The sequence below is a fragment of the Pimephales promelas genome, chromosome 13, assembly GCF_988280905.1.
Source record: "Pimephales promelas chromosome 13, fPimPro1.hap1.1, whole genome shotgun sequence".
NCBI lineage: Eukaryota > Metazoa > Chordata > Actinopteri > Cypriniformes > Leuciscidae > Pimephales > Pimephales promelas.
The window spans coordinates 14,650,431-14,664,597 of NC_142781.1; the positions used below are offsets into that span (position 1 = coordinate 14,650,431).

A 14,167-nucleotide genomic window follows, 5' to 3' on the forward strand; every position below is an offset into this window, starting at 1 on the left:
TGCCCTTTAAAATCACTTTATTGAAATGCAAGATTATTTCACATTCTCCCAATGGGAAGTCAATGCTGACTTACATTGGTCATAGATATTTACAAATAAATATAACAAAGGAAAAAAAAAACAAGTCAGTAAAATGATATGGATTAAAGTTTACAGTTGAGTTCAGGTAATCTTCAGCAATAGTCAACCAAATCATTATCACACACTATTACATTACCGACCATTAACAAGCTGTTCAAATTACACCAGTGAAGATAACTAAGCTTAAAATAAAATAATACCAACTCAATACAATTAACCACAATCAACTAAAACATTGCTGCCCAATGTGAAAGTAAACAAATAAATAAAAAAAACAGCAGGTAATAGCAGCAAATATTATGTAACATTGTTGATTTTCAGACTAACTTGAATTATAGCCAATGTTTTGTCCATGTTAAAACTTCCAGAAGTTATACAGACAGATGATGAGATCACAGCCATGGTGCAGCGTGACATCATCAGGTTTCCTATTTGGCCCCGCCCACATGAGAAGACAGTATTTCATAGACCTACATATATGGGAAATGGACCCTGTAATTGTTAAATGTACGTGCGCATCATGGTGTAAGCAGAACGGCTCTAGCGTAAAACTAACTATACAGTAGAGAGGACATCGAAATACCACCAGAATGCAGGGCTAAAAATTTTCTCTGTGTATAGTAAATTTTTTATTTGTCTTAAGTCTTACTGAATGCATATACAACAAAATAACCATTGTGTTTGTGCGCATACAAGAGATTGGTCTGCACCGGTGTTGTGCCTTCGTTGTGAGAGCTTGATATGTTGTGTTGTCGTACACGCACAAAATAAACTCTGCCCCTGTTTGTTTTGTTTCCAGACCCTGCCAAAATAGGCAAAAACAGTGGGCAGCCCAACCCTGTGCAGCGCCCCCTCTGGTACGGAGGAATGACAGCAGAAAGATGAGGGAGAGGAAGGAGGAAGAGTACATTATGCCTCTAACCTCCCTGCCAGACACTAGCGATACTGCAAGATCACAGGAACTGCAAAAAAAAAAAAAAGAGGGATGTAAATTCAAGAGAGAGAAAAGTCTGGAAATGGATTGTGCTGACAGTTTACATGTTGAAAAAGTGTGTGTGTGCTTACTGATTATGATAAGGAGAAGGATGACCACTACCAACGCTACAATCATTTTCATCTGAAGATAGAAAAAAATATATTACAAGATATTTAGGATAAACGGGGCTAAAACACCCCATAGTGCAGAAATGGCGGACCGTTAGACATGATTGCGCCATTTTACGGTTTCTACAGATAAAAGTGAGCAGCGCGTCCAAACAACGGAGGGGTTTCTCATCACAAGCACTCAGGGTTGTATATACACACTATGTTCCAAAGTGAATGTTATAGAGGAAAATAAAACCAAATTTATAGTTTCAGATGTGGAAGATCATCCAAGATGGAGGCTCACCTTCATGTCTCTCCACCACATCCTTCTGTGGAGATGCTTGGCTCTACTGCTGAACGCTGACGCATTGTCCGATAGGCTTTCTGAAAGTCATGTGACATAAGAGGATCAGTATCAAGGTATACTTCCATACATGCTTGTTATTATATCATGACATACACTCATAAACATTATCTTTGTCTGTTAGAGATGCTTGTTGATTTCATCATGCCGTTTTGGGATTTTACAACTCTGCAACACGTGTGACCAAATTAAACATGTTCAGTATTATTAGCATACAAGAATCAATAAAGCTGAGCTTAAACCAGCAGCCATTCCACAATCCCACAGAGGATGACTGTGTTTACAGCCAGAAAGATACAAAGAACACAGGGGTCCTACTAATACAGACACATTAGTTTGCATTTAGCCTTAAAAATTCATTAAATCATTCTTATGTAACAGTCTATGGATTCACATTTAGGGCTAAGCAATCTAAACGTGGCAACAGTATTGTTTCCTTAATCATTTGTCCATCCTTACGCATGAGGCACAAGGGCAACAGCATATGGAAACATTCCCCTTTGTGAGTGACAATGTGTTCCAGATGCTGCACTATGAAGCTAGTTGTTCTCCATTAGCAAACAAAGGAGGTGTTGTTTTTGAATTGGATACAATGGATCTAGACAAGTCCTTTTTACATGAACCGGTCCAGAGCTTCAATGCACCTGTGAACATAAGCGCCATGCTTCACTTGGACCTCCACATAAAAAGCATTGCAATTTCAGCAATGTGGGACATGTAGTAAACAGAAAAAAAAGAAGAAAAAAAACGTATTTGAGCTCAGAGCAGACCCGTTTTCATTTCCATATTTACATGTAATGATATATGTACATTTTCCGTAATAATTGACTGCATTTTGTTCAGCAGCACAAAGGTATTACGGTAGTATTTTGAATAAGCTTTTATTTTTGTATTTAATTAATATTATTTATAAAATTTAGCTTTAATTTAGTTTTATTTCACTTTATGTTTTAGTACTTTTACAACTTTTACAACTTCAACTTGTTTGTTTATATATTTATAATATTTCAGTTGCCAAGGCAACATTTCTAATTTCTTGGTAGCACTGTACAATAAGGTTTCGTAAGTTAACTATTTTAGTTAACATTAACTAACAATGAACAATACATTTACAGCATTTATTAATTATAGTTAGTTAATTAATTTCAACATTTACTAAGTCATTATTCAAATTTGTATTGGTAAATAAACTTAAAAAAGTTGTATTGGTAAACATTGTTAATGTCAGTAGAAATTAATTGTTCATTATTTGTTCAGAGTGCATTAACTAAAGACTAATAAATAATAAAAAAAATCTGTTAGTTCACGTTAGCTAATGCATTAACCAATGACCTTATTGTAAAGTTTTACACATCTCAAGCTTTGCAAGTTTTCATCTAATATATATATATATATATTTACTAAGTCATTAGTAAATTTGACTTAGTAAATGTATATATATATATATATATATATATATATATATATATATATATATATAAATTTATTTCAATTAACAAAAAATTGTTGTTTTTTTAATGATTTAGTTAACAATAACACATCTTGAAACTTTGTTCCACTGAATAGAGTAACGTGGCATTATCATAAAATTATTTCATATTACGTAATATTATGTGCGTATTAAGATATCTGAGCATCCATAGCAGCAAAAACAGCCACACTGGCTCAACCAATGGAAATGTAAAATCATAACTCTGAGGTGTGGGAATACACACTTCATCTTTATTTCTCTTTAAAATCAAATAAATGCAACACTACAACATCTGCTCATACTTTTAAACTCTGAACACAGTGGCTCCTTTTACCACAAAGGTTAATCAACATGCACATTTCATAAAGTGCTTTCATATAACATACAAAAACAGGACCAAACATGAGCCTTTGTTATGGGGCAATCTTTATTTTTCACGTCTTGGCCCGAAATAAGAAAAATACCACATCACTCTGTGGGACTGGGGATATTTTAACCACTCTCCTGCACATTTGTCCCAAGCAGCTCCCAAACCAAATAACCGAAATGGGACATGACTCACTAGGATCAGGTATAATGAAATCTGAAACTAACAAAAGGGTTTATTGATGTGACATTGGAATTCAATACACTTTCCCACAGTTAGTGTAGTGAGCTGTTGAATATGATTGATTTGAAATAATAATTTGTTTACATACGGCTTCCCAATCTATTCATGTGCTGATATAAGCGTAGCCTTGAAATGATTAAATTGCACTTAAATATTTGGGAGCTAACGTTCCAAATATTGCATATTTCCACCCACACATCAAAAAGAAAAAGGAACATGAGTGGGTTTTTTGAGCAACAGAAGATCTGAGAGTATTTTTTAATGTTGTTTATCCCTTGAATCCAATGGAATCACAAAGTGCCTGATGATTCATAATGATCTTTCCCCGTCCATCTTACCAGATTTATCCTGCAACTCATCCAGACGTTCCCCACGTTCTATCACTTTGGAGATGTTCTCCTGCATGACGTCAATGACCTCATCAACTTGAGACTGCACACTGGAGGCCACCAAGACAGACAAGACAACAATGAGAGAACAATCTGGTACGTCCATTTAACTCAACAGAACATTTTAACAGCTCAGGTGCACATGTTCGCGTCTGTGTTTCTAATATTTTGAAGAGAACCCTCTCTTCTTCTGTAAACCGCTCGAGATTAAACAAGATATCATTATGACTACGATCCGTTGACCCTGCAGTGTTGAGAGGAGGTGAGAACGTTTTGCTAGACGTGGTCTAGACACATCCAAATAGTTTGAACTATTTGAACTCGTAGACGTGACACGCAAATACGCACTAAATAGCTTGTGAGGTATTTAGCTCCTCTCATACACCTGGCACAAGGGGCTGGCATGGCTTTTGGAGACTGCGAATGAACTGAGAACAGGATGTTTTGCCCCTTGCTTTTATGCTTGGATGACCATCTAATACACACCAAATGGCCAATCGCACAGGAACCTGGGAGTAAACTCTTGCACAGATACAAATGAAAGCAACAGAGTCCAAGACGTTCACGGAAAAGTTCAGAAAAAAACATTAGGGAAATTTCACCTTCCAAGTTTTCCCTATTAAATGTCATTGTTTTATATGTTACTCCGCAGTGGTTATGTAAACCTGTGGCTGCTCACGTGGGGCGAAGCTCTGCAGGGTTTCCTTTGGGAGAATTACTGCAGCATATTAGTATGTACCAAACTTCATAACAAAGAACAAAGAAAAGCCCACAGTCCGGCTACTACAGCTACGTCAGGAACCGAGGATTTTAGAAGATTGGGAGTAGCCGTTTACATTTGCCTGCAAATATTATGTTGTGTCATAGAAACCCAGATGGTTACAGTGATTCCCTTCTTCTCGGACAGAAGGTGTGTTTGTGGGTGGGTGTTTTCACAGATGCCATTATAAGGAGTTATATAAATTCTGCAAAACACAACGACACGGCAGTGCTTGAGCAGTCAATAACTGCGATTTCTACAACACCCTGCCAGTGGAAGTTATTAGATATCCGTCCACATTCCTAAACTGAACCGTTTCTACTATTTGGAAATTTCTGAATTGTTCAATTGACTTTATGCACAGCTGCACTACTTCCTGAACTTAAGCCAGCTCCTTGTTTCCTGTCTGCCATTATTGGCCAAACTTGGTCAGGTACACCTTAATCAATCAATTTGACCAATAATGGCAGACAGGAAACAAGGAGCTGGCTTAAGTTGTGCATAAGGCCAATTTTGTACACCTTTAGTGTCTCACACAGATTATGCTAGACGTCAATGTTGCCTCAATTTGTGTGGCTTGTTGAAAGCTATATTCACTTGCCAAATGATAAAACAGTAATAAAAAAAAAAATCCCACAGATCCACATTGAAGGAAGGACCTGAGCTATATCTAGAAAGCAGAACATCATAAACACTTGGCGGTGGGCTCTTTTGGACCTCAGCCAGTAAGCAGCACACCGGTAACCATCCCCGGGATTCATATTACTTACAGCTGCAAGAGTTGTAGCCAAGACCGACTTGGTCGAAATCGAATTCATGACCACATTTTCTGGGTCTTGGTCCTCAAGTCCTTGTTAAAGACCATATTTTCATAGTCATGGTCTAAACTCGGATTAGACCCTCTTTTGGTCTTGCCCTTGACTCAGACTCGGATGAGCCTATCTGAATTAGCTGACTAATGGCTTAAATGAATGACTACTATTCGACTAGAGAAATCTTTGTTCGAGGGCAGCCATAGTTTGTAGTTTTATACCAATCCGTATTGTTTTGCATCGCATGTTCATCTTTTTCCATTACTATTGTGTTTGAATGTATGGAGTTCACACATGGAGTTGGGAGAAAAAAAAAATTTGAATTCCTTGGCAAGGAAAGTAAAAAGCAGGCCAGCAAAAAAAAAAAAAAAAAGTCCTATAAAGTCATACGTACTGTCTAATTTTGTCATTTTGGCCTCCAAATCTTGGTCCTGAAGGTCCTCTTCTGTAAAAAAAATCAATTTCAATAACCAAACACACTGTCACAAAGTGCTTTCCTGTTATGCCTGGTTCAGATTACACGATTTTTTTGTCTGTTACGATAGTCACTGTGTCAAATTACGCGATTTCGACTCCTAAAATCTTGCCGTGTCGTGGACAAGACACATGTCGGACGGTATGGGCTGTCAATCCTCCAAAGAAAACTTGAGGTAAAATATTGTTTTCTTATATATTTTTACTTTTAGTTGTAACGTTAGCACAATCGTCTTTCTTTCATTTCGCCATTTTTGAAAGTTGTATACGGAAAAGCTTCTGTGCTCCTATTGGTCAACCTCATACATGTGACGGACCCGTCGTGGACGACCGTTAAAAAAAAATTAAACATGCTAGTCTTTTGTCGTGATGTCGTGAAGCATCGCAGACGCGACGTAGGTTGTCGCCCACTATGACGAGATGATACGATCGAATCTTGCGTCCCGTTGTCGTTTACGAAACCCTACGTCAAACGGATCGTGCCAAAATCGGGCTAAAATCGTGTAATCTGAACCAGGCATTAAAGCCGTGTGCAAACTATAATAAATGCTAAAAGATCTGTTCATTTGTCAATTATGATTATGCAAAACTACAGACTTACAGGAAAAAGTCCTCCTCTTCATCTGAGTCTTCCTCCAGTAGGTTCCTCTGCAAGTTAAGAAGATCAGGGTGTCAGGCTAGTTAGAACTGGTGCAAGAGACTAGAGATATGAAGTCCATGTGGTCTGCATTTGTACCATCTGATCTTTGGTGCAATGAATCACAGACCAGGAGGCATCTAGTTGACCTTCCATTAGTTTTGTTGTAAAGTCCATGACTGCACAAATTTGAACAAATACCTCACCAGATCATTTCAACATCCCGATGATTAATGTTATATAACTTTCCAAAACTGCATCCAAGACCTGTGACACTCCTCTAAAATTCCATCTGGACAATTCCATGCTAATGTCAACCATACCAAGGAAAAACAAAACGTTTTACACAAAGAACTAGAATATAATAATCAATTACTCTTGTGATGTCTGTGTATGAATGAGTAGAAGAGACACGAATCACTATCGTCACAACTAATGTCATCTGTGACCTGCTACAAGCTCAAATTAAATTATAGCCAATGTTTTTGAAAGGAATGCCTTCTAAAACCATTAAGGTTTACAGATTCATTTCATGTAGGCATCACTCTTTTGAATCATTTTGCACTGAATCATGATTCAGTTGCAATAAATATGACTGAAATCTATTTTGCTAGCCATACAATTTGGTAGAAATTGTATGGGTAGTTCATGAGACATACCAGTATCTTAAAGTCTGGCAGTTTCAAAGCATTTTTAGAATTTTTTCTAATTTTCAAATAAATGTTGCTGTTTTTGGAACTATGATTTTTCGGCAGGGTTTTAGGAAAATTCATACAAATGATTCAGTATACAGGAAATGAGTAACTGACCTTGCATGTCATGTTATGACTGCAAACAACACTACACTTGCTCATATCCACTTGGCCCTTTACTAGGGAATATTTAAAAACAAGAACTGGGTCTTGTCATGGTCAGCGGTGTTGCATAACGGGCACGTGGAAAGCCACACTCGCTCTTTTATACATTCTTGCTCTCTCACTGCTGCAGAGTTCGAGCTACTATGCGAGGCCAATTAGAGGAGGCTTTTCTTTGGATGTGCTAATCCAGCCATCCAACAGTTTCTCCCAATCATACATCAGTCGGGAGTTGTACCCAAGTAAAATACACAAGGTTATCAAATCCTGACACTGATTTACAGGCTTTGACTGTAAGGCCTGGCATGGTTATTAGTGACTCTCTAGGACTGGCAGAAGATGGAGACACTGAATGTCAATAATGAGATTGGCACTGACAGATTCTTGGGAACGGCTCTGCTAGTTTATAACCCCCTGCGTGAGCTAATGGCGGCATTAGCCTTCACTTTATGTCGACTTTTCCGTTCACTGCTTGTTTTTGTTATTTAAATAGAGATGTATTACTGGTGTTTGCTCTGTCCATTTGACTTACACTACCATTCAAAGGTTTTTGAAAGAAGTCTCTTATGTTAACAGTAAAATTGTTACATATTTTAACAATTTAATTACGTTTTCTATTGTAATATATTTAAATATATATATATATATATATATATATTCCTGTAATGCAAATTATTTCTAATTATTACCATCAATGTTTGTGCTGCTTAATATTTTGTGTAAACTGTAATACTTATTTTCAGGATTCTTTTAAAGCTACATTGTGTGATTTTTACCCCCATCTAGCAGTGAAATTGTATATGACCATCCAGTGAATATTAGTTTCTGTTCCTCTCAATTCCTATTTTATTTTAACTCCTACGGTGGCCAATGTAGTCCAAGATTTACATGGCTTCCAGTTCGACCTCATCCATAAGTGTTAACTCAAATGTAAACGCGAAAGGCAAAGCTTGAATTAATGGGTATGTCCCTCTTTGGCTAATGTACTTTCAAGATGGAGGGGCAACATGGCGACAGACACTAGAACCCCTTACACGGTTGTATTTTCAATTGCATATTATACACTCACAAGAATACTTTATTACTTGAATGAAGTAAATATACATTAATGAGCACATATATTTTTGAAAAAACTGTGTTTTAGCCAAGAATAAAATAAAAGAGTTACACAGTGTAGCTTTAAGAATAGAAAATTCAAAAGAACAGTCTTTATTTGAAGTATAAACATTTTTTTACAATTGTAAATGTCTTTACCGTCACTTTTGCTCAATTTACTGCATTCTTGCTATATGAAAATATGAATGTGTTTCAAAATAATATGAACAATCTTAATTAATTTTGACAGCTGGAAAGTAAAAAAAGAATTGCAGCATTGATTTGCATAAGCCAAAAAAAAAAAAAAAACTAATTTGTTAATTTTTAATAATCTACTTTAGTAAGTTTCCATTTGACGTCTGTTTATATCTGCAAAATCTTGTTCCATTTTATTTGAGTTTTTCTGTTTATTTTTCTCCCCATCTGTTTAATTTTTCATCCACCTCAGTGTATCCACTGCTATTATGACATGTGGTAACTGCGTGACATTTGATTAGAACAAATTGCTCTCTGAAGGGTTTTACAACACAGGAGTTGAAATATAGTGTGTGTAACAGCATAAAAGCTGTAGTTGTTGATGGATTATGTAAGTTCTGCAGACACTGAGGAACATGAGGGGAGAGCTGTTTACTCTTGTAAACACTAACAGCATAAACAGATCATAGGGCACAATGGGGTTGTAAAAGTGCAGGTCTGGCTCTGGTCAGCTCTAGTTAATCTTTATGGTAAAAACCTGACTTACCCGCTCACTGCGAATAGACCCTGTAACCTCTTCATCGTTCAGATGCCGTTTGAATTTGGGGGGCATGCTGGGGTCGAGCTGCTCCTCCCTCTCTGGCTCCCTCTGCAGGCAAACATAGAAAGCACAGCAGTTATTGACCAGATTTGTGTCATCTTGTGTCAATCACCGTCTCATTTTTCTCATATAATGAAATCATTTCAGCTCAAATAATATTTCATATCCATTTGATGTCCAGTCAGCCAGGAATTATAGCGAAATGATTATATTTTGGGCTTATTTTGAAATTATGACTACAGGACTGTACATTATCACTTATACATTGATGCAATACAGTTCATTAGCTTCTAATTTGGCTGTGTTTATTTAAATTTTGCTCGTGCATTAATACAACAAGCGTGCATTTATCAGCTGTTTTACAATGCCTTTGAATGTGACTCATCTAATCAGATTTTTAAGCTGGAACTCTTTGTTCTTTAAGTCTTAATTCAGACCAGACTGTGACCAAAAGTGAAAGCTCAACTATACTGACCATATATCTGAGCAGTGGGTCTGTTAGTTAGTTCATTTGACTGAACTTTAAACCATAAAAGCTGAACTACTTTTAAGTAAATCCATCGTAATTCAGACTTGGGCATAGACCACCCTGTTATATTTAACTAGTTTAGTGAAGGGGATCAATTTAGTCACGCCGACTGTAATGTGATGCTTGCAAACATCAAACAGAGCAGTTAAAGACAAGCTCCTGCAGTTGATGTCCAAGTCATAACGTTCCTCAATGTGTATTTGCTTTATATTCTCACAGCAGTTCATTTATGGTTAAACCATTTGGTCATTATTTTAAAAACATGGAGCCTATAGCTTTGAAGTCCACAGCAGGTTTTCATCTAGAAACTACCAGACACATAAACTTTACCTATGGAATAACAATGACTGGTTCTCAAGCAGTCCCTCTGATTGACAGTTTCATGTGCAGATCTAGAGTCAATTAGAGTCCAATTAAAAGGAAACTCATTTTGAAATTGTAGCTAGCCTACACTTATGTACCCTTGATAAATTGTGATAATGCAGCAAACTGTACGATGAAGACCAGTGTTATCTGGTCTATTTCATATCTGTGTTTTTATTTGTGCAGTTGTTTGCAATTTGTTTAATTGTTCTTATTTTATTAACGACTTTTTTATGAAAGGTCAGGTGACTGTAAATGTGCAAAACCTGTTTCCATTTCAGTTTTGCGAAATATTCCTTTTTCGAATTGCCTGAAAAACCTCCTCATGTGAGCGTAAAAACTTTTCGCGATAAACGGAAGTTTTGCGAAATGGACGCGTTTCCATTGTGCATACTTTCAATTCGCAATTTCAATTTGCGCAATTTGAAGGGTAATGGAAACACGGCTACTGTGTACTTACATTTATGAGTCATTAAATCATGTTTAATTTGCTCTTTGAGGTGGTGACCATAGACCTGCATATGAAGGACAAGAATGGTTTGACCTAAAATATCAAAATTGAAACTACTGCGGAAACAAAGACACCTACATCTTGGATGCCCTTGAGGTAAGCTAAAACATATCAAAAATTAATTTCAAAGTGAACTATCTCTTTAAGTGAGGCAAACAAGTAATCAGCTAAAGACAAAAAAGAAGGAAACCTGGATTCCTGCACTTTTTTTTTTTTTGAAATTCCTACCACAGGAACCGTATAACAGAAAATTTTAGAGGTTTTGAAACCGTGACTTTTTCAAACCGCCTGCAGTAAACCTTGAAACCGGTAACTGGCCCATTCCTACAAGGATCTCTATGCAACTATGTCTTTTATTTTAAATAAACAAAAAAGAAGAATGATATGATAACAAAATAAATAATCCAATGGGGAAACCACAAACGTGACAGCTTTGTAAACAAAACAAAGACAACAACCGACAAAAAACTGAGTATATATACAAAGGATAATGATTAACTAAACTAGACACAGGTGAGCAACATAATCAGTAACCATAGAAACAAATGAGAACATTCCTAAACCAAGGAAACAGGAAATAAACACAAGAGAAGATAAACTAGGAGGAACAAACTAAACAAAATGATAATCAAAAAAGAGTCCTTGTAAACAGAGACATGACAGATGGAAGTGAAAGTGCAGAAATGCTAACTCATTTCCTGGTATTAGCACTCAATCCTGCAGCACTCTATTGATTGATGACTCAAATGAATCAGTGAAGTATTGAACTTGCTAAAATGAATCAGATTTCCTGGCACAGCTAAGGGAGTATGTCTGTCTAATGTAAAACACAATGTGACATAATAGACTAACACTAGTAGCAATAGTGTCATGCTACACTGGAAAAGTAAATTATCTTAACTGCCAATTAACTGTCATGCTAGTAATGTAGTTAGGTTGTTGTAGCTAAATGTGACAGCTTCACTAGTTTTAGTTAGTTACTCCATAACACACAGTTATTGAATGAAGAACATGTGGTAAATGTGCCTCTGTAAATAATAAATGACATAGATGTGTCTCAATTGTACTTAAAAAAATAAAACATGAAACACATTAATGAATTATTGCTGTTCTTGAGAAATTGTATTCTTTTTTTCATTAACAGGCAAACTAAAGCTGCTTCCTTCCTCCACCCACTGGACAACTCTCAACCCAAACTCCAAGTCTAGTACCATTGAGTCCACTGTCCTCTGCTCTCTGACTGCTTTCTGCTTCTCTTGCTGGAAGAGCTGTAGGAAAACGGCTTCTCCTTTATCCAGGAGTACAGCAGAGCGTTCCAGAAAGCAGGATAAGGGAAAAGAGAGGCTGGGGACAGGGAACGAGAGGAAGGGAAGAGGAAAAAGACATGGGGTTTGAGAGAAAGAGCATGAAAAGGTAAATAAAAGATGCCAAGACAGAGAAATAAGGACATAGAATCGAACCACCATCCACTGAGGCATGTAGATATATTTACTTGTCTTTAACTTCAGTGCAAAAATATTTAAAAGTGCAGATAAGCCAAAATTTTACCTTATCGTGGTGTCTTAAAGGAGTAGTTCATTTCTAAAAAAAAAAAAAAAAACTTTTGCTGATAATTTACTCACCCCCATGCTATTCAAGATCTCCATGTCATTCTTTCTTCAGTCGAAAAGAAATTTAGGTTTTTGATGAAAACATTCCAGGATTTTTCTCCATATAATGGACTTCAATGGGAACCAAACGGTTCAAGGTCCACCTCAATTTCTTTTCGACTGAAGAAAGACATGATGACATGGGGGTGAGTAAATTATCAGCAAAAGTTTTTTTTAAAGTGAACTACTCCTCGTTTACTCAACCTCCCTTTTGTGTGAGGAACAGACTGAAATATACTAATTCTTGACTATATTGTCTTAGCTCTTAAAACTCCATTTGTGCTTCTAATTCAAACTTGGTGCTTCCCAATCAATTATATTAGAGACCAGAGAATCAATGATGTTGTGCAAATGTGCGGTCAATTTCAATATTAGGAATCCATGCAATCAGGAATTGAGCGATTGCAAAAGACTCCCCTAAGAGGATTTTGCAATGGGTTCAAACTGGTCACGCTGATTTGCTGCACTGATCAATAGAAAGTTCCTTGGTTTGAAAGTGACTTATGTGTCCACTGTGCTTCACAAGTCATTATATTGAAGATAGACAATTAACCTTTTTTGCCTATGAAATTTTGGAGAATTTTTGCTAACTTGAACGCACCTTAACCAATGTCAAAAATGGTGTAACACATCTATGGTACGTTTGCGAGGTGGAGAGGATGATTTTCAGCGCAATGTGACTTTGGTCTGTTTCTCACACAAACGAGCTTAAAAAGACCTGGAATATAGTGCATAAGTCATTTGGTCCACTTTTTGAAGCTTGACAGACGTGGTTATCGTGACTTTCAAGTGTGTGGAATATAACTACAAGAAGATTTTTAAAAAAATATTTTTGTTTGATTGAATGGTTAGATATATATATATATATATATATATATACCATATATATAGCAGCATGTAGATTTGGAAACTAAACAAAATGAATTGGATAGACGGACGGACGGAAATAGTGAGATGATTGATGGATGGATTTATTTTTGTTTTAAAGCTTAAAAAATAACAGCATACATATTTGGAACAACAAATTGGAATGAAATATTAAAATGATAGATGGATGGAAATAGTGATTTGAAATCTGAATGGATGGATGGATAGATGGAATGAAGGAAAAATGGAAATAGTGGAAGGAAATAGTGAAATGAAATTTGGATGGATGGATGGAAATAGTGATATGACATCTGGAAGGATGGATGGATGGATGGATGGATGGATAGAAATAGTGATATGACATCTTCTGGATGAATGGATGGATGGAAATAATGATATTAAATCTGGATGGATGGAAATAGTGATATGAAAACTGGATGGATGGTTGGAAATAGTGATATGAAATCTCTAGATGGATGGAAATAATTATATGAAATATGGATGGATGGAAATTGTGATATGAAATCTCTAGATGGATGGATGGAAATAGTGATATGAAATCTGGATGGATGGAAATAGTGATATGAAATCAGATGGATAGAAATGATGATATGAAATATGGATGGCTGGATGGAAATTGTGATATGAAATCTGGATGGATGGTTGGAAATAGTGATATGAAATCTCTAGATGAATGGATGGAAATGATATGAAATCTGGATGGATGGCTGGAAATAGTGATATGAAAACAGGATGGATGGATGGGTTGTAAGCAGACATCTGGCCATGATAACAAATACAAACCACCAAACCCACAAT

The 14,167-nt window shown here is 36.4% G+C and overlaps 2 protein-coding genes across 5 annotated transcripts in view; one reads left to right on the forward strand and one right to left on the reverse strand.

The window, feature by feature from the left end:
* Positions 1 to 14,167, reverse strand: part of vamp4 (vesicle-associated membrane protein 4) — a 15,226-nt gene continuing 1,059 nt past the window's right edge. For 2 of the 3 annotated variants that reach the window (XM_039692497.2, XM_039692494.2), the window contains exons 2-8: positions 9,376 to 9,477; positions 6,649 to 6,695; positions 5,968 to 6,018; positions 3,951 to 4,051; positions 1,472 to 1,551; positions 1,147 to 1,198; positions 1 to 1,043 (exon numbers count right to left, since the gene is read on the reverse strand). In XM_039692497.2, the coding sequence (XP_039548431.1) occupies positions 1,018 to 1,043; positions 1,147 to 1,198; positions 1,472 to 1,551; positions 3,951 to 4,051; positions 5,968 to 6,018; positions 6,649 to 6,695; positions 9,376 to 9,441 (423 nt within the window). In that variant the 5' untranslated portion in view covers positions 9,442 to 9,477 and the 3' untranslated portion in view covers positions 1 to 1,017. Of the gene's footprint in view, positions 1,044 to 1,146; positions 1,199 to 1,471; positions 1,552 to 3,950; positions 4,052 to 5,967; positions 6,019 to 6,648; positions 6,696 to 9,375; positions 9,478 to 12,043; positions 12,130 to 14,167 lie in introns of those variants that run through there. The other variant, XM_039692493.2, reaches the window with a different exon arrangement.
* mettl13 (methyltransferase 13, eEF1A lysine and N-terminal methyltransferase) overlaps positions 12,111 to 14,167 on the forward strand; it is a 24,156-nt gene continuing 22,099 nt past the window's right edge. For both annotated transcript variants that reach the window (XM_039692489.2, XM_039692490.2), the window contains exon 1: positions 12,111 to 12,245. The gene's annotated coding sequence lies outside the window, so the exon portion shown is untranslated. The remainder of the gene's footprint in view (positions 12,246 to 14,167) is intronic.